Genomic DNA, 18286 nt, shown 5'->3' on the forward strand with positions numbered 1-18286 from the left:
GTTGTCCACAAAAAGGAAAGGTTTGCAACGGTTAGAAGGAGTCCAGGGGCTGCAAGTCGATGAAGTTCCAGACCTGCCCCTAACCACTCTCCTCACCACGAGTCAGAGTCCCAAACAGTCCTTCCATATGAGGCAACTTTTCAGCATCGTGCTTGTTGGGGTCATCTACTGTTTCCAGTTTTCCAGGTGTGGCCTCCTCGACATCAGTGAGACCCGATGTAGTCTCTGCATTCTGCTCTCTGTCCCGATGAGATTCTGCAGATGTTGGAGATGGAGAGTAACATACACAAAATGTTGGAGGAAGTCAGGAGGTCAGGTAGCTTCTATAGAGGGGGATAAATCAAAACAGAGATTTCCTGCCGAGACCCTTCATCGGGACTGGAAGTGGCGAGATGCCAGAATAAGATGGTGTGGGGAGCGGAAAGAGTCCAAGCTGGTAGATGATAGGTGAAGCCAGATAAGAGTGAAGGTGAGTGGGTGGGGGAGGTGGGAGATGAAGTGAGACGCTGTGAGGTGGTAGGTGGAAAATGCAAAGGGCTGAAAAGGAGGAATCTGATAGGAGAGGAGAGTCGACAATGGGAAAGAAAGTAAAGGGGAACCAGAGGAAGACGATCCGCAGTGGAGAATAGAGCAATGAGGAGACAGAATGGAGGAGGCTGGCGTGTGGGTTGATGAAATGAAAACATGGAGATAGAAGTTAAAGGTATCGATGCTCATGCTACCCGGAAGTAATATGAGGTGTTGCTCCTCCAACCTGAGAGTGCACTCATCGTGTTAGTTAAATAATGAAACGGAAGGGAGAGTGGATTCATAATTTTCCCCTGGGATCCCTATTAAATCAATCCCCCCTCACCTTAAAACCGGTGCTGTCTGGTTGTTGATTCTACAAAAATGGGGGTGAAGAAAAATAAACAGAAATACATATACAACCTACAGCACAATACAGGCCCTTTAGCCCACAAAGTTGTGCTGAGCATGTCCCTACCTTATAAATTACTGGGGTTACCCATAGCCCTCTATTATTCTAAGCTCCATGCACCTATCCAGGAGTCTCTTAAAAGACCCTATCGTTTCCCCTGCACGAACACTGCCGGAGCCCATTCCATGCACTTATCACTCGCTGTGTAAAAACGTACCCCGACATCTCCTCTGTACCTATTTCCAAGCACCTTAAAACTGTACCCACTGTGGCAGCCATTTTAGCCCTTGGAAAAAACCGCTGACTATCCACACGATCAATGCCTCTCATTATCTTATACACCTCTATCAGGTCACCTCTCATCCTCAGTCGCTACAAGGAGACAAGGCTGAGTTCGCTCAACTGCGCACATTCCCCATTTCTGTACACTTATAGTTTGGAACACCTGCATAATGTCGGCCTCAATCTCCAGCACTTCAAAGTGTGAAGTCCCAACCTGCCCAACCTCTCTCCAGACCTCAATCTCTCGAGTATCGGCAGCATTCTCGTAAATTTTTCTGCCCTTATTCTAGCTTAGCGTCCTCTCCTATAGCAGAACGACCAAAACTGAATACAATAATCCAGGCGTGGATACCCGAGCAATACCCTAACCCTAATGCAACCTCACTGGCCTCTTCTTCAGACCATGAGCCATGAGATATGAGGCAGAGGCTGCTCAGCCAATCGAGTCTGCTCCGCCATTCCTTCCTGTCCAATTGATTACCTCTCGCAACCCCATTCTCCTGCCTTCTCCCCATAATCTTTGAACATCCCTTTAAAATACACTCAATGACTTGGCGTCTACGCTTGGGTAGCTTTTAAAATCTAGAACAGGCAACTAAAAAAAAAAGCTATATGAAGGGGAAAGGTGAAATATGAGAGCAAACTAGACAATTCAATAAACCATTATAAAATGCGAAAGGGAGGCGAGAGTTGATATTGGACCACTGGAAAATGATGATCATCTGGTAGAAATGGGGAAGAGATGGTAGATGAACTTGGTAGGTATTTTGCATCCGTCTTCTCCGTGGAAGACACTGGTAGTGTGCCAGAAAGAGTGTCATTGCAATTACAAAGGGAAATATGCTAGGCAAACCCAGGTTCTAAAAGTGGATAAGTCACCTGGACCAGATGGACTACATCCCAGAGTCTTGAGAGAGGTTTCTGAAGAGATAACAGGCGCAGTGGTCATGACTTCTCAAGAATCACTGGATCCTGGCATGGTCCCGGAGGACCAGAAGAATGCAAAAGTTATTTTACTCTTTGAGGAGGGAGGAAGGCAAAGGAAAGCAAATTATAGTCCAGTTAACCTAACCTCATAGTTTCTGCATAGGGAAATCTTGCCTGACAAATCTGTGAGAGTTCTTCGAGGAATTCATAAGGAGGATGGACAAACGAGAGGCAGTGGATATCATTTACTTGGACTTTCAGAAAGCATCTGATAAGGTGTCACACATGAGACTGCTTGACAGGATAAAAATCAGAATAAATACTGGCATGGACAGAGGAATGGCTGACAGCCAAGAGGCAGCGAGTGGGAATAAAAGGAGCCTTGTCTGGTTGGCCAGCAGTGACTTGTGGTCTTCAGGGGTCAGTATTCGGTCCGCTACTTCTCACATGGTTTGTCAGTGATCTGGATAATGGAACTGATGCGGTTGTGTGGCTCAGACTGTGGGAAGAGATTCACCACATCATCTCACCTAGTGGCTCACCAGTCAGTTCACACTGCTGTGAGGGATTTCAGCTGCTCAGTCTGTGGGAAGAGATTCACTCAGTCATCTAACCTACAGAGACACCAGCAAGTTCACACTGGGGAGAAGCTGTTCACCTGCTCAGATTGAACTGGCAAAAAGTGGCTGATGTAATACAATATTTCGAAATGTACGATAATGCATTTTGTGAAAAGGAACAATGGTGAATAATTATCTGATTGGGAGAAGGTTCAAAAACAGAACTACAGAAAGAAATGTGAGTCCTCGGGCAAGTCTCCCAGAAGGTTAACTTACAGGTTGAGTCTGGGGTAAAGAAGGTATTTACTTAAAGTGTAGAATATCTAAGCAACGAGATAATGCTGGTACATTATAAGACACTACTTAGGACGCACTTAGAATATTTCGGATCCATATCTCAGAAAAGGTGTGTTGTCGTTGGAGAGAGTCCAGAGGATGTTCAAGAAGATGATTCAGGGAATGAAGGGGTTAAGATAAGAGGAACATTTGCCAGCCTTGGGCCTGTACTCCTGCACTGACCTGTGTTTAATAAATGTGGATGATGGGGGTAAATCTCACTGAAACCCACCAAATGTGGAAAGGTCTAGATAGGTTGGATGAGGAGAGGACTTTTCATTTGGTGGGGGTAGCCATAACAGAGGGCACAGCCTGAAAACTGAGCAGCGACCTTTTAGAGTAGTTAAGGAGGATTTTATTTAGTCAGACAGCAGTGAATCTGTGGAATTCTCTGACACAGACGGCGGTGGGGGACAAGTCTGTGGGTACATTTAAGGCAGAAGATAAAAGTTTGCTGATCAATCAGGGCATTACAGGATATGCCGAGGAGGCAGGTGCATGGGGTTGAGTGAAAACCGGGATCAGCCATGATAGAATGGCGGAGCAGGCTTGATGGGCTGAATGGCCTAATTCTGCTCCTATGTCTTATGGTCTTATACTGCGAGTATCTTACACAGTGAAGATTGACACAAATTACATTCGGCCACTATTTCTTTGCTCTATTACAAAGTCGCCAGCATCATCTTCCAGCGGTACAATATCAACTCTTGCCTCTCTTTTACTCTCTATGTATCTGAAACACTTCTGAAACTTGATATTATTGGCTCACTTACCTTAATTTATCATCTTGTCTCTCTTGTGTGTGTTTTTTGTTGTCTCCTGTTGGTTATCTAAAAGCTTTCCAATCCTCTAAACTTCCCACTGTTTTCTTGCTATATTATATGACCCCGCTTTTTCTTTTATGAAAAAAAAAACAGGAGAAAACGTGTGGATGCTCGGAATCCAAGCAACACATACACAAAGTGCTGGAGGAATATAGAAGGCCAGGCAGCATATATGGGAAATAGTAAACAGTCGACGTTTCGGTGCGAGACACTTCATTAGGACTGGGGGAAAAAAAACAGATGAGATGTCAGAGGAAGAAGTGTGGGGGTGAGAGGGGTGGAAGAAATGGTAGGTGATAGGTGAAACTGGGAGAGGGGGAGTAGTGAAGGAAAAAAACATCTTAGGATATAATTTCCTTAACGTTTCTCGAAAGATCATTGCTAACGCCTCCAGATCTCTTCAGCCACCTCTTTCCGATCTCTGGGGTGTACACCATCTGGTCCAGGTGACCTATTTACCTTCAGACCATCTCTGTTTCCCAAGAATCTTCTCCCGAGTAACATATCTTTCCAATTTTGACCACTGACATCTGCGACTTCCATATTCCTGCGTCTTTGACAGATAAGAGTGCTGTACAAACCCCATTTCCAGAAAAGTTGGGATATTTTCCCAAATGCAATAAAAACAAAAATCTGTGATATGTTAATTCACGTGAACCCTTATTTAACTGACAAAAGTACAAAGAAACGGTTTTCAATAGTTTTACCGACCAACTTAATTTTATTTTGTAAATATACACAAATTTAGAATATGATGGCTGCAACACACTCAACAAAAGTTTGGACAGAGTTAAAATAAGATTGAAAAGTGCACAGAATATTCTTTTCTTTCTTTCTTTTTCAATCTTTTTATTATTATTATTAATATCAACAAAATAAAATTGATACATAGATAATGGGATTACAAACATACACATTTCAACTGAACATGAAAGAATACATAAGCAATGATTACAGTATAAATGAGTATTCCCAAATCATGGACGATACAATTTACAAATAAACAAGGCAAACCTAGGTATATCGTAATATATATTAAAGAAAACAGAAAAAAGAAAAAGAAAAAAAAATGCAAAAAAAAAACAAATCTAATAATCTAATAACTAATAAGGAACAAAAACAAAAAAAAGAGAAAAAGAAAAAAATGGAAAAAAGAAGGGCTGTTTATAATATCTCACAAAAATACAATATCATCAGTGTCGTCAACTCCGATCCTCTCAACATATATAAAATCGAAACTGGAAAAACAAATAGGCTTGGAACAGGGTCATATTACATCATATGAAAATATTGAATAAATGGTCTCCATATCTTTTCAAAATTTAATAGAAGTATCAAATACAACACTTCTATTTTTTTCTAAATTTAGACATAACATTGTTTGAGAAAACCAATGAAATACGGTAGGAGGATTAATTTCTTTCCAATTCAACAAAATAGATCTTCTAGCCATTAATGTAAGAAATGCAATCATTCGACAAGCGGAAGAGGATAAATGGAGTGAGTCCATCATTGGTAAACCAAAAATTGCAGTAATAGGATGTGGTTGTAAAACAATGTTCAATACCGCAGAAATAATATCAAAAATGTCTTTCCAATATTTTTTCAAAAGCGGACACGACCAGAACATATGAGTTAAAGACGCTATCTCAGAATGACATCTGTCACAAATAGGATTTATATAGGAATAAAAATGAGCCAATTTATCCTTGGACATATGAGCCCTATGCACAACCTTAAACTGTATTAATGAATGTTTAGCATATATAGATGATGTATTAACTAATTGAAGAATTTTATCCCAATTCTCAATAGGGATAGTAAGGTTAAGTTCTCTTTCCCAATCATTTTTAATCTTATAGAAGGGCTCTGAAAGTATCTTCATAATTATATTGTAAAGTTTTGATATTAGCCCTTTCTGCGAAGGATTTAGTTCAAACAAATTCTCCAAAATACCTGAAGACATAAAATTTGGAAAAGTAGGAAGTACAGTATTTAAGAAATTCCTAATCTGTAAATATCTAAAAAAATGAAATCTAGGCAAATTATATTTATTAGATAATTGCTCAAAAGAGATTAAAAAATTATCCAAAAATAAATCGGAAAATCGTAGTAATCCTTTAGTCTTCCAAGCTGAATAAGCTTGGTCTATAATAGAAGGATAAAAAAAGCAATTGGATACAATAGGAATATTTAAAACAAACTGAGTCAACCCACAAATTTCCGAAATTGAAAAAATATACGTAAAGTATGTTTAACTATCGGGTTGTCAATTCGTTTCGGCAATTTAGAAAGAGCAAAGTGAAGTGAAGTCCCTAAAATAGAACCCAATGCAAATCCTTGTACAGATTTAATTTCCAGGTTCACCCAACGAGGGCTAAAAGATATATCCCAATCCTTTAACCAACATATCAAATATCGGATATTAACAGCCCAATAATAAAATCTAAAATTAGGCAATGCCAATCCACTTTCCTTCCTTGCCTTCTGTAAATGTATTTGACCTAATCTAGGATCAGAATATTCAAGTAACACCGGTTTGGAAGACTTCACATTAAGCAGGCAAATTGGTAGCAGGTGAGGTGTCATGACTGGGTATAAAAGTAGCGTCCATCAAAGGCTCAGTCTTTGTAAGCAAGGATGGGTCGTGGCTCACCCCTTTGTGCCAAAATTCGTGAGAGAATTGTTAGTCAGTTCAAAAGGAACATTTCCCAACGCAAGATTGCAGAGAATTTAGGTATTTCAACATCTACAGTACATAATATTGTGAAAAGATTCAGAGAATTCAGAGACATCTCAGTGCGTAAAGGGCAAGGTCGGAAACCTTGCTGAATGCTCGTGATCTTCGAGCCCTCAGGCGGCACTGCCTAAGAAACCGTCATGTTACTGTGACAATTATAGCCACCTGGGCTCCCGAGTACTTCGGAAAATCATTGTCACTTAACGCAGTCCGTCGCTGCATCCAGAAATGCAACTTGAAACTGTATTACGCAAGGAGGAAGCCATACATCAACTCCATGCAGAAACACCGGCGAGTTCTCTGGGCCCAGGCTCATCTCAGATAGACCGAAAGACTGTGGAACCGTGTGCTGTGGTCAGATGAGTCCACATTTCAGTTAGTTTTCTGTGCCAAAGATGAAAAAGACCATTCTGATTGTTATCAGCGAAAGGTGAAAATGCCAGCATCTGTGATGGTATGTGGGTGCATCAGTGCCCACGGCATGGGTGAGTTGCATGTATGTGAAGGTACCATCGACTCTGAGGCGTATATTAGGATTTTAGAGAGACATATGTTGCCGTCAAGGCGACGTCTCTTCCCGGGACGTCCATGCATATTTCAGCAGGACAATGCCAGACCACATTCTGCACGGGCTACAACAGCGTGGCTTTGTAGACACAGAGTGCATGTGCTTGACTGGCCTGCTACCATACTGATCTATCTCCTATTGAAAATGTATGGCACATCATGAAGAGGAGAATCAGACAACGGAGACCACGGATTGTTGAGAAGCTGAAGTCTTATATCAAGCAAGAATGGACAAAATTTCTAATTGCAAATCTACAGCAATTAGTATCCTCAGTTCCAAAATGATTAAAAAGTGTTATTAAAATGAAAGGTGATGTAACACAATGGTAAACATGCCTCTGTCCCAACTTTTGTTGAGTGTGTTGCAGCCATCACATTCTAAATTTGTGTATATTTACAAAATACAATTAAGTTGGTCAGTAAAACTATTGAAAATCTTTTCTTTGTCCTTTTGTCAGTTAAATAAGGGTTCACGTGAATTATCATACCACAGATTTTTGTTTTTATTTCATTTTGGAAAATATCCGAATTTTTCTGGAAATGGGGCTTGTACAATACTTATTCTGTTCATCTGCCATCACCTTGCACCCCCACCCCATTACTACCTCTCCAGCATCATTTTCCAGTGTTCTGATAACTACTTCCACCTCTCTTTTCCACTATAAGTACCTGAAGAAGAAATTGGTATCCTCTATTATTATTGGCTAGCTCACCAAAGTATTCCATCTTTTCCTTCTTAATTATTTTAGTTGTATTCTGTTTGTTTTTTAAAAGCTTACCAATCCTCTATCTTCCTGGAATTTTTTGCTCTATGCCCTCTCTTTGGTTTTTATGTTGTGTTCGGTTCCTCTTATCAGCCACGGTTTTGTCAACTTACCTTTAGAATACTACCTCCTCTTTGTGATGTATCCTGTGCCTTCAAAATTGCTTCCAGAAATTCCAGCCATTGCTGCTCTGTTTTCATCCCTGCCCATGTTCTTTTCAAATCAATTTTGAGCATTTTTTCTCTCATGCCTCTCTAATTCTCTTTATTCCACATCAACTTTAGCTTCTCCTTCTCTAATATCAGAGTGAATTTGATCATATTAAGATCACTTGCCCCAAGGGTTCTTTGGACTTAAGTGACCTAATTAATTCATTACAACACCCAATCCAGAATAGCTGATCCCCAAGTTGGCTCAACCACGAGCTGCTCTAAAAAAAGAATTCTAGGAATTTTTCCTCTTTAGACCAACACCATCCTAATTTTCCTAATCACCTGCATGACAATCCCCCATGACTACTGTAACATTGCCCTTTTGGCATGCATTTTCTATCTCCCATTTTAATTTGCGGACCACATACTTACTACTGTTTGGAGGTCTCCACCCAATTCCCATCAGAGATTTTTTTTACTCTTGTTGTTCCTTAATTCTACCCACAGAGATTCTACATGTTCCTACCCGATGCCACCTCTTTCTAATGACTGTATTTAATATTTTACCAACAGAGCTTGTTCTCTCAAGAAACATATAAGTATCTGGGAAAGAAGAGGACCTGCAGATGCTAGAAATCTTGAGAACTGCACACAAAGTGCTGGAGGAGCTCAGCATGTCAGGCAGCATCTATGGATGCGAATCAACATTTTGGGTCAAGACAGACCCTTCATCAGGACAGATGATACCCATGTATCTGGAATATCAACAAGCAAATAAAATAGAAAGTAGTGCGAAATAGGAAAAACCTTTGAAAAAAATTAGCTCAAGGCTTAAAAAGCCCTGCCAAACAGAGCTCAGTAGTTAACAAATACAACAAAGGCAATAAACACTTTCATCAATACCGGCATTGACTTATTTTTAATAAAAAAATATATTGGTCCCATTTCAATCAGTAAAATTTACAAAGGTCAATAAGAACAAGAAAGCTTTAGAAAAGAGTATTTACACTGAAACCCACTTAGATTAACACTACCTTGGACAGAAGGTGGAAGAGGAATAACACACTTGAGGAAAGATCACACAACAGTCAGATAAAACTTCTATATTTTCAAGAAAAATTTACCGGATTCAGCACTCCATGTAATTGTGAAAAGAAATACAGATCAGAAAAATTAAATGAGAGGCCAACTCAGTAAAATGAATCAACACTCTGGAAGAAAACATTAACCAGTGGGATGAGTATGGCATCGCAATGATCTGAGCAGATGAGATGGGGACAAAGAAGCATTGAGGACCTGTCTGACAGTTGGACACCTCTTCCCAGAAACAGAGGGGTTCCCTGCAGAAGTATGGGACAAGGTGGTTAACAAAAGAAAAAAAAAATCGAAAATACATGAAATACAAATAAACAAGGCTTTAAGTGCAGAAAATGCCAAGAAGAACCAGACACAATCCAACACATTCTAAAAAATTTAGAAAACTTTAGAAAAGTCGACACTGAAACACGACCTTGGACAGAAGGAGGAAGAGGAATAACAAACATGAAAAAAAAAACACACAACAGTCAGATAAAACTTCTAAGTATATATTTTCATCAAAACTGAACAGGATTCAGCACTCCATGTGTGTATATGCAATTGTGATAAGAAATACAGACCAGAACACGTACATGAGAGGCCAACTCAGAAAAATGAATCATCACTCTGGAAGAAAACATTAACCAGTGGAATGAGTATGACCCTCCATGGGAGACATTCCAACGATCTGAGCAGACGAGATGGTGACAAAGAAGCATCGAGCACCTGACTGAGAGTTGGAGACCTCTTCCCAGAAACAGAGGAGTTCCTTGCAGAAATACAGGACAAAGTGGTTAACAAAAGGGGAAAAAAAACATGAGATACAAACAAACAAGGCAGTAAGTGCAGAAAATGCCAAGAGAAACCAGACACAGTCCAACACATTCCCGGATCCAGCAGGAATTTAGCTCAATCTGATTACTTATAAAGATACAATATCATTCACCAAATTCTTGCTTTAAATACTGACTCATGATTGCCCTCCATCACTTCATACAGGCACTGTAAGTTCAAGCCTGATCCAGGTTTAGAGTCAGAATCCTATAAATTATAATACATTATTTCAGATAGGACAATCCATAATAACCATCTGGATAGCATATTACAGGATAAACAAGCAGGAACAACTCCCTCAATAGCTGAAACCATTCCCAACACACAGATGTCACCACGGGTATAGTTTGTGTCATCAGTCAAACAACCAAAAGATTTTCTCTGTCAATCAGCTTCCAAACGTTGCTGCTCTGTCATTTGTTGCCACGCCCCGCTGCTCATTCCCTTCTCCTCATCATACGTTCTTACATCGACCATCGTCCAGAGCCCCAAACTCTGCCCTGTGCAGACTCGCCTCTGGTTTCTGACCCTGCTCCGTCTGCAGAGAATTCAAGGGAAACCTGTTCACCCACAGAGTGGTGACTGTTTGGAACCCATAACCACAGAGAGAACAGGAGATGAACAACAGGGGAGGATTTAAAAGGACTGTCCTGGAACAGAATCACTGGCAGGGTCCTGCCGGCCTGAGTTGACTCTCTACTGTACACTAGCTGTGTTATAAATTCACCAAGTACCTGAGACAGAGTTAAAAACAGAACTGATTTATTTGTCTCAGATCCAGAATATTAAACTCCATTCCCATTAAAGGTGAATGTGCAGCAGAAGAAACTCCTCCCATACCCAGTGACCAGGGTGCAGAACTGGGTGTGGTGAGCAGCAGCAATAATTGCAGAGTTCAGCACCGACAGTCACTCTCGAAATTGCATTCAGCAACGGTGACGGACAAATATCCAGCATGCAGCTTATTGAAACTATCTCCCCAGTGTGAACCCTGTAGTGATTAACAAGTGTAACGTGCTGTAAGGTTTCACTGCTCATGTAATGGCCTCTCCGTAATGTTTCACTGCTGAGGTAATGGTTTCTCCGTAGCAGCAATGTTTAGGTTACGACTAGAGATAACAGGGTTTTGGCGTGTGGGGCTATCCAATGAGAGAAATATTCTTTCTTGTGAGTCTGGAAGAGAGATTTTGTGGTCTTTTGCTGGGGAGAGATGAGAAGACGTGAATGGAGAGAGTGGGACCCTTTTCTTTTTTTTTGTTTTCTTCACTAACTCTATAGTCAAAGTAAGAATTATACATCTCAGTCATTTAATCACATATTGTGTACCGTTTGTTATTTTGGGGTCCTGATTTGCATTGCGCAGCATCCACCCAAACGAGATTTCTTAAGTTTGGCCAGGCTGGGGGGCTATCAATCCTATATTAAGCAGCTAGCCGATGCAAAAGTGAAATAAGGTTAGATGACTGAGTAAATCCATTCACACGTTCACACACAGCAGGTGAATGGCCTCTACCCAGTGTGAACTCGTTGATGTACCTTCAGTTTAGATGAGCAAGTGAATCCCTTTCCACAGTGTGAGCAGGTGAACAGCCTCTCTCCAGTGTGAACTCTCTGATGTACCTTCAGTTTAGATGAACAAGTGAATCACTTCCCCGAGTCTAAGCATGTGAACAGCTTCTCCCCAGTGTGAACTGACTTGTGTATCAGTAGGTACCATGGCTGACCGAATCCCTTTCCACAGTCTGAGCAGGTGAATGGCCTCTCCCCAGTGTGACCTGACTGGTGTGCTTGTAGGTGGGATGACTGAGTAAATCTCTTCCGCAGTGTGAGCAGGTGAATGGCCTCTCTCCAGTGTGAACTCACTGATGTACCTTCAGTGGAGATAACTCAGTGAAACCCTTCCCATAGTCTGAACAGGTGAACGGCCGCTCCCCAGTGTGAACTCGCTGATGTACCTTCAGTCTGAATGACCGAGTAAATCCCTTCCCACAGTCTGAGCAGGTGAACGCCTCTCCCCAGTGTGTACTGACTTGTGTCTGTGTAGGGTGGATGACCGAGTGAATCCCTTCCCACATTCTGAGCAGGTGAACGGCCTCTCCCCAGTGTGAACTCGCTGATGTACCTTCAGTTTAGATGAGGAAGTGAATCCTTTCCCGCAGTCTAAGCAGGTGAACAGCTTCTCCCCAGTGTGAACTGACTTGTGTACCAGTAGGTCAGATGACCGAGTGAATCCCTTCCCACAGTCTGAGCAGGTGAACGGCCTCTCCCCAGTGTGAACATACTTATGTACCAGCAGTTCAGATGACAGAGTGAATCCTTTCCCACAGTCTGAGCAGGTGAATGGCCTCTCCCCAGTGTGAACTCGCTGATGTACCTTCAGTTTAGATGAGTAAGTGAATTGCATCCCACACTCCAAGCAGGTGTACGGCCTCTCTCCAGTGTGAACTGACTGGTGTGCTTGTAGATGGGATGACTGAATGAATCCCTTCCCACAATCTGAGCAGGTGAATGGCCACTCCCCAGTGTGAACTCCCTGATGTATCTTCAGTTTATATGAGCAAGTGAACCCCTTCCCACAGTCTGAGCAGGTGTATGGCATCTCTCCAGTATGAACTCGCTGATGTACCTTCAGTTTATATGAGCAAGTGAATCCCTTCCCACATTCTGAGCAGGTGTATGGCCTCTCTCCAGTGTGAACTCGCTGATGTACCTTCAGATAAGATGACGAAGTGAATGCCTTCCCACAGTCGAAGCAGGTAAATGGCCGCTCTCCGGTGTGAACTCGCTGGTGTGCCATTAGATTAGATGACGAAATGAATCCCTTCCCACAGTCTGAGCAGGTGAATGGCCACTCCCCAGTGTGAACTGACTTATGTACCAGCAGTTCAGATGACAGAGTGAATCCTTTCCCACAGTCTGAGCAGGTGAACGGCCTCTCCCCAGTGTGAACTGAGTTGTGTCTCTGTAGGGTGGATGACCGAGTGAATCCCTTTCCACATTCTGAACAAGTGAATGACCTCTCCCCAGTGTGAACTCGCTGATGTACCTTCAGTTTAGATGAGCAAGTGAATTGCATCCCACACTCCGAGCAGGTGAATGGCCTCTCCCCAGTGTGAACTGACTGGTGTGCTTGTAGGTGGGATGACTGAGTGAATCGCTTCCCGCAGTGTGAGCAGGTGAACGGCCTCTCGCCAGTGTGAACTCGCTGATGTACCATCAGTTTAGACGAGCAAGTGAATCCCTTCCCACAGTCTGAACAGATGAACGGCCTCTCGCCAGTGTGAACTCGCTGATGTACCATCAGTTTAGATGAGCAAGTGAATCCCTTCCCACAGTCTGAACAGGTGAACGGCCTCTCGCCAGTGTGAACTCGCTGATGTTCCTCCAGTTTAGTTGAGGAAGTGAATCCTTTCCCGCAGTCTAAGCAGGTGAACAGCTTCTCCCCAGTGTGAACTGACTTGTGTACCAGTAGGTCAGATGACCGAGTGAATCCCTTCCCACAGTCTGAGCAAGTGTATGGCCTCTCTCCAGTGTGAACTTGCTGATGTACCTTCAGATAAGATGACAAAGTGAATCCCTTCCCACAGTCCGAGCAGGTGAACGGCCGCTCCCCGGTGTGAACTCACTGGTGAGCCATTTGGTCAGATGACTGAGAGAATCCTTCCCCACAAATTCCGCAGATGACCAGCCTCTGCCCAGTGTGTACTGACTGGTGTGTCCACGTGTGGGAAGATCGACTGAATGCCTTCTCACACACAGAACAGTTGAATGGCCTTGTCCCAGTGTGAACTGGCTGATGTCCTTTCAGTTGAAATGATTGACTGAATGCATTTCCACTGTCTGAGCAGATGATCAGGTCCCGCCTGTGTAAAGTGACGGGCATGCCAGTGGGTCAGTTGATAGCGTGAATCCCTCTCGACAGTCTGAGCAGGAAGGATGATCGAGTGAATCCCTTACTCCACTTCTTAAATATCTGGACAGAGACAGCAAAACTGGCGTGTTGTGTTCGAGATTCCCGTAGAAAAATTCCTTGTTGTTTGTAACCTGTAAAAAGATTTACAAATTCCATCAATGGGTGAAAGACAACATTTCAGATGAGATCACTTGAGTTGTCAAGGTGTAATCTGACATCACACTGTTACAGTGAAGTTCACCACAAGTTGCAGAGAGAAATCATCTTCTAACTGGGCACAGTGCTGGTATTTGGAACGACCGTTAAAATCCCTGATGTCCTTCCTGTCTCTATAAGAATGGGGCATTTCTGCCATCTCCAATGTGTGACCTGGCTCAGTTTCACTCTCTCTATTGGTATTATTCCATGTTCCATATTATTCCATGATCACACAAACCAATCTTCCATCCTTGGACTCACTTTACACCACACGCTGTTGGAGCAGTGCTGCCAGGATAATCAAGGACACGACCCACCCAGCCAACACACTTTTTGTCCCACTTCCCTCCCCGAGGTTAAGGAGCATGAAGATTCATACGGCCAGATTTGGGAACAGCTTCTTTCCAACTGTGATAAGACTGCTGAACAGATCCTGACCCAGATCTGAGCCGTACCTACCAAATATCTGGACCTGACTTGCACTACCTTACTTTCCCTTTTCCATTTTCTAATTATGATTTATAATTTAATTTTTTGTTATATTTACTTTGATTTGTACTTCAGGGAGCGGGAAGCGCAGAATCAAATATCACTGTGATGCTTGTACGCTATAGTATCAATTGTTTGGAGACAATAAAGTATAATGTTCCTGCTGAGCTGCATGGCTTTCTGGCCCCACAGTAACTAAAACACACTCACACAAATAGCCTGCAGTTCATTCCACACACCCACCACTCTCTGTGTAGAAAACTTACCCCTGGCATCCCCTTGGTATCTATTTCCAAGCACCTTAAAACTATGCCCCCTCGTGTTAGCCATTTCAGTCCTGGGAAAAATCCTCTGGCTATCCACACGCTCAATGCCCCTCATCATCTTATACACCTAAAAAAGGCTCTAAACATAAAGAATGAAACTATACATTGCTTAGAGGATTTGTCAGAAGTATACAAAATTATGAGGGTATAGATAGGATAAATGCAAGCAGCTTTTTCCATTGAGATTGGGTGGGATGAAAACCAGAGGTCATGGGTAAGAGAGGAAGGTGAAAATTTAATGGGAACATTTGGAAAAGCTCTTCACTGAAATGGTTGTGAGAGTGTGGAATGAGATGCCAGCTCGGTTTCACCATTTAAAAGAAGTTTGGATGGGAGACTGGATGGTAGGGGTATGGAGGGCGATGGTCTTGGTGCAGGTAGTTGCACAGCTTAAATGTTTTTTCAGCATTGACTAGATGGGCCAAATAGTTTTTTTCTGTATTGAACTTCTCCATGTTTCTATGTCAGAGAAGCTGGCCAAACTTGTTTGGAAGGGAAAAGGTAGGAGTGACAATGGAGCAGCAATGGCTGGAGTTTCTGGGAGCAATTCGGAAGCTGAGTGATCGATGCATCCCAAAGAAATGGAAGCATTGGAAAGTCAGGACACAACCGTGGCTGGAATGAGAAGACAAAGCCAACATAAAAAGCCCAAAGAGAGGGCAAACAAAAGAGCAAAAACTATTGGGAAGCTTTTAGAAACCAATAGAAGACAACTAAAAAAAAGCCAGATGAGCTCAGGGCGTGGAATGATGATTAATGAGTCTTGGTAGCACCTAAAAGTCTGAGGCATTTAGAGGAACAAAATACCCGGGGCCTCAATATCTCCTGAAAGCCAAGGTTCCCTGCACCATTTACGTTTCAACTTTTACGTTGTTAGGCACATACAAACTCTACACCCTCAAAGTTTCACTTCTGAAGGCCTCCCACTTACTAAGTACTCCTTTGTCAGAAAACAGCCTGTCCCAAACCACACCTGTCAGATCCTTTCTGATACCAACAAAATTGACCTCTCTCCAATTTAGAATCTCAACCCATGGTCCAGACCTCTCTTTTTCCATCTTTATTTTGAATTTCATGGCATTATGATCACTAATGTCTGTCACCAGCCCTGAACATTTCCTAACAGCTTATTGCACACTTCTACGTCGGGAATTCTATGTACTGATTTAAGGGCACATTTGACAAACTCTATCCCATCTAGTCCTTTTACAGTATGGGAGTCCCAGTCAACATATGGAAAGTTAAAATTGCTTACAATCTCAACCTTTGTTTCTTGGCAGAGTCTGTGATCTCTCTGCAAATTTGTTCCTCTAAATCCCTCAGACTGTTGGGTGTAAACAAGTCCCAATAATGGCTACAATATCATAATTCCCTGTCCTGAGCTCATCTGGCTTTCCTATGATGCTTCTTGCATTGTGATATACACAGCTCAGCACATTCATCGCACCATGCTCAAACATTTGATTGCTGACTCTATCTGAGGTCTGAACCACATCTGACTGGTGTCAAGAAAACAACCTCTCCCTCAATGTCACAAAAACAAAGGAGCTGATTGTGGACGACAGGAGGAATGGAGAGAGGCTAACCCCTATTGACATCAATGGATTTGGGGTTAAGAAGGTGAACAGCCTTAAGCTCCTTGGCATAAACATCACCGAGGATCTCATATGTTGTCCTGTCAAAGGGTCTCGGCCCAAAACGTCGACAGAACTTCTTCCTATAGATGCAGCCTGGCCTGCTGCGTTCCACCAGCATTTTGTGTGTGTTGCTTGAATTTCCAGCATCTGCAGATTTCCTCGTGTATACATACCGGCTGTGTTGTGAAAAAAGCACAACAGCACCTCTTTCACCTCAGACAGCTGAAGAAGCTTGGCTTGGGGTCCCAAATACTAAGAACTTTCTACAGGAACACAATTGAGAGCATCCTGACTGGCTGCATCACTGCCTGCTATGGGAACTGTACTTCCCTCAATCGCAGGAAACTGCAGACAGCCCAGTGCATCTGCAGATATGAACTTCCCACTATTCAATCCATTTACAGCATATATGTCAAATTCAAGTCCCGCGGGCCAAATCCGGCCCGCGGTGGAATTATCTTTGGCCCGCGAGATAATATCTAATTACTATTAAAGCTGGCCCCAGTAATCGAAGCGCATATGGCGTATGATATGGCTAATGCTGAGTTTATTTAGGTACCAGGTTTTCAGGGTTTTTAGTGTTTATTCGGCAGTCTTCTTCATAAGAAACGGAATTTGTAAAGTGAAACACTTTGTAGTTATAGCAGAGACTGAGACACATGACAGCAGGCTGAAAAAACGGAGGCAGCGAAAGCTGCGTTCGCACGCGTCCGACTGATCCGGCCCGCATGAAGCTGCATTTTGCTCAATCCTGCCCGTGACCTAAAATAAGTTTGACACCCCTGATTTACAGAGACAGGTGTGTAAAAATGCCCAAAGGATATTGGGGACCCAGTTCACCACAACCACAAACTGTTCCTGCTGCTACCATCCAGGAAACGGTACCACAGCAAAAGGACCAACAGGCTCCGGCACATTTGTTATGTGAAAGCTACTTGTTGCCCAGGACAAAGGTTTCTGATATCATTATCTTCCCAGACAGAATGGGTCAAAACATGTCGTCACGGGTAGAAAAGTCCAAAACAAAAGGAGGTCGCTCAAGCAACACACACAAAATGCTGGAGGAACTCAGCAGGCCAGGCAGCATCTACGGAAAAGAGTACTAATGCTGAATTCCTCCGGCATTTTGTATGTGCTGCTTGGATTTCCAGCATCTGCAGATCTTCTCTTGTTTGTGATTGGAAGTGGAACAAATGTGATTTTCTCAACTGGTGATGTAAAAGATTTTGTTCCCTTTCTCCGAGTTCCTGATTCTTACGTTTAGATAGCTGGAGCTCAGCTCTGCCTGAGAGATCCATCGCTTCCCATGCCCTCAGCGTCCGGAATCTCCCCGGTGCTCCTATACGGATCGTGGGGCTGAGAGAGAGGTTCACAGCAATTGACCCTCACTCGGTTTTTAAAACAGTCGCCCCGACATAATCGCTTACCTGCGTCCGAGTGCAGCTTCCGCGCTGCCGAGGCCTTTTTGTGAACTGCGCGCATGCGTGATATTCGCCAACGTCATCAACTTTGACGCCTGCGCATATCATCGATGCTTCAGCGCCGGCGAAACTTTCAATGCACGGCATTAAGGGTAATCACAGTGCCATTAACAGTTTCTGCAAGCACTGGTTCCATGTCCATACCTCAGTATTTTTTTGTATATAGAAAACTCAGCAGCTGTTTTCACGCAGAAAGCGGCTCACAGAAACAATATACTGTGCCTGCCGGGTAAAATGCTTCACAGATCAGACGTTGAAAT

The 18286-nt window shown here is 42.8% G+C and overlaps 1 protein-coding gene across 1 annotated transcript; it reads right to left on the minus strand.

Annotated features, from left to right (window-relative positions):
• Positions 1–10258: 10258 nt before the first annotated feature.
• Positions 10259–18027, minus strand: LOC140721707 (uncharacterized). Its single transcript, XM_073036493.1, has 2 exons — positions 17973–18027; positions 10259–13603 (listed from the first exon to the last, which is right to left on the minus strand). The coding sequence occupies exons 1-2, from the start codon at positions 18025–18027 to the stop codon at positions 11940–11942; spliced, it is 1719 nt and encodes a 572-aa protein (XP_072892594.1). The 3' UTR covers positions 10259–11939.
• Between the last annotated feature and the right edge of the window lie 259 nt (positions 18028–18286).

This window comes from Hemitrygon akajei, unplaced genomic scaffold (assembly GCF_048418815.1).
Source record: "Hemitrygon akajei unplaced genomic scaffold, sHemAka1.3 Scf000060, whole genome shotgun sequence".
NCBI lineage: Eukaryota > Metazoa > Chordata > Chondrichthyes > Myliobatiformes > Dasyatidae > Hemitrygon > Hemitrygon akajei.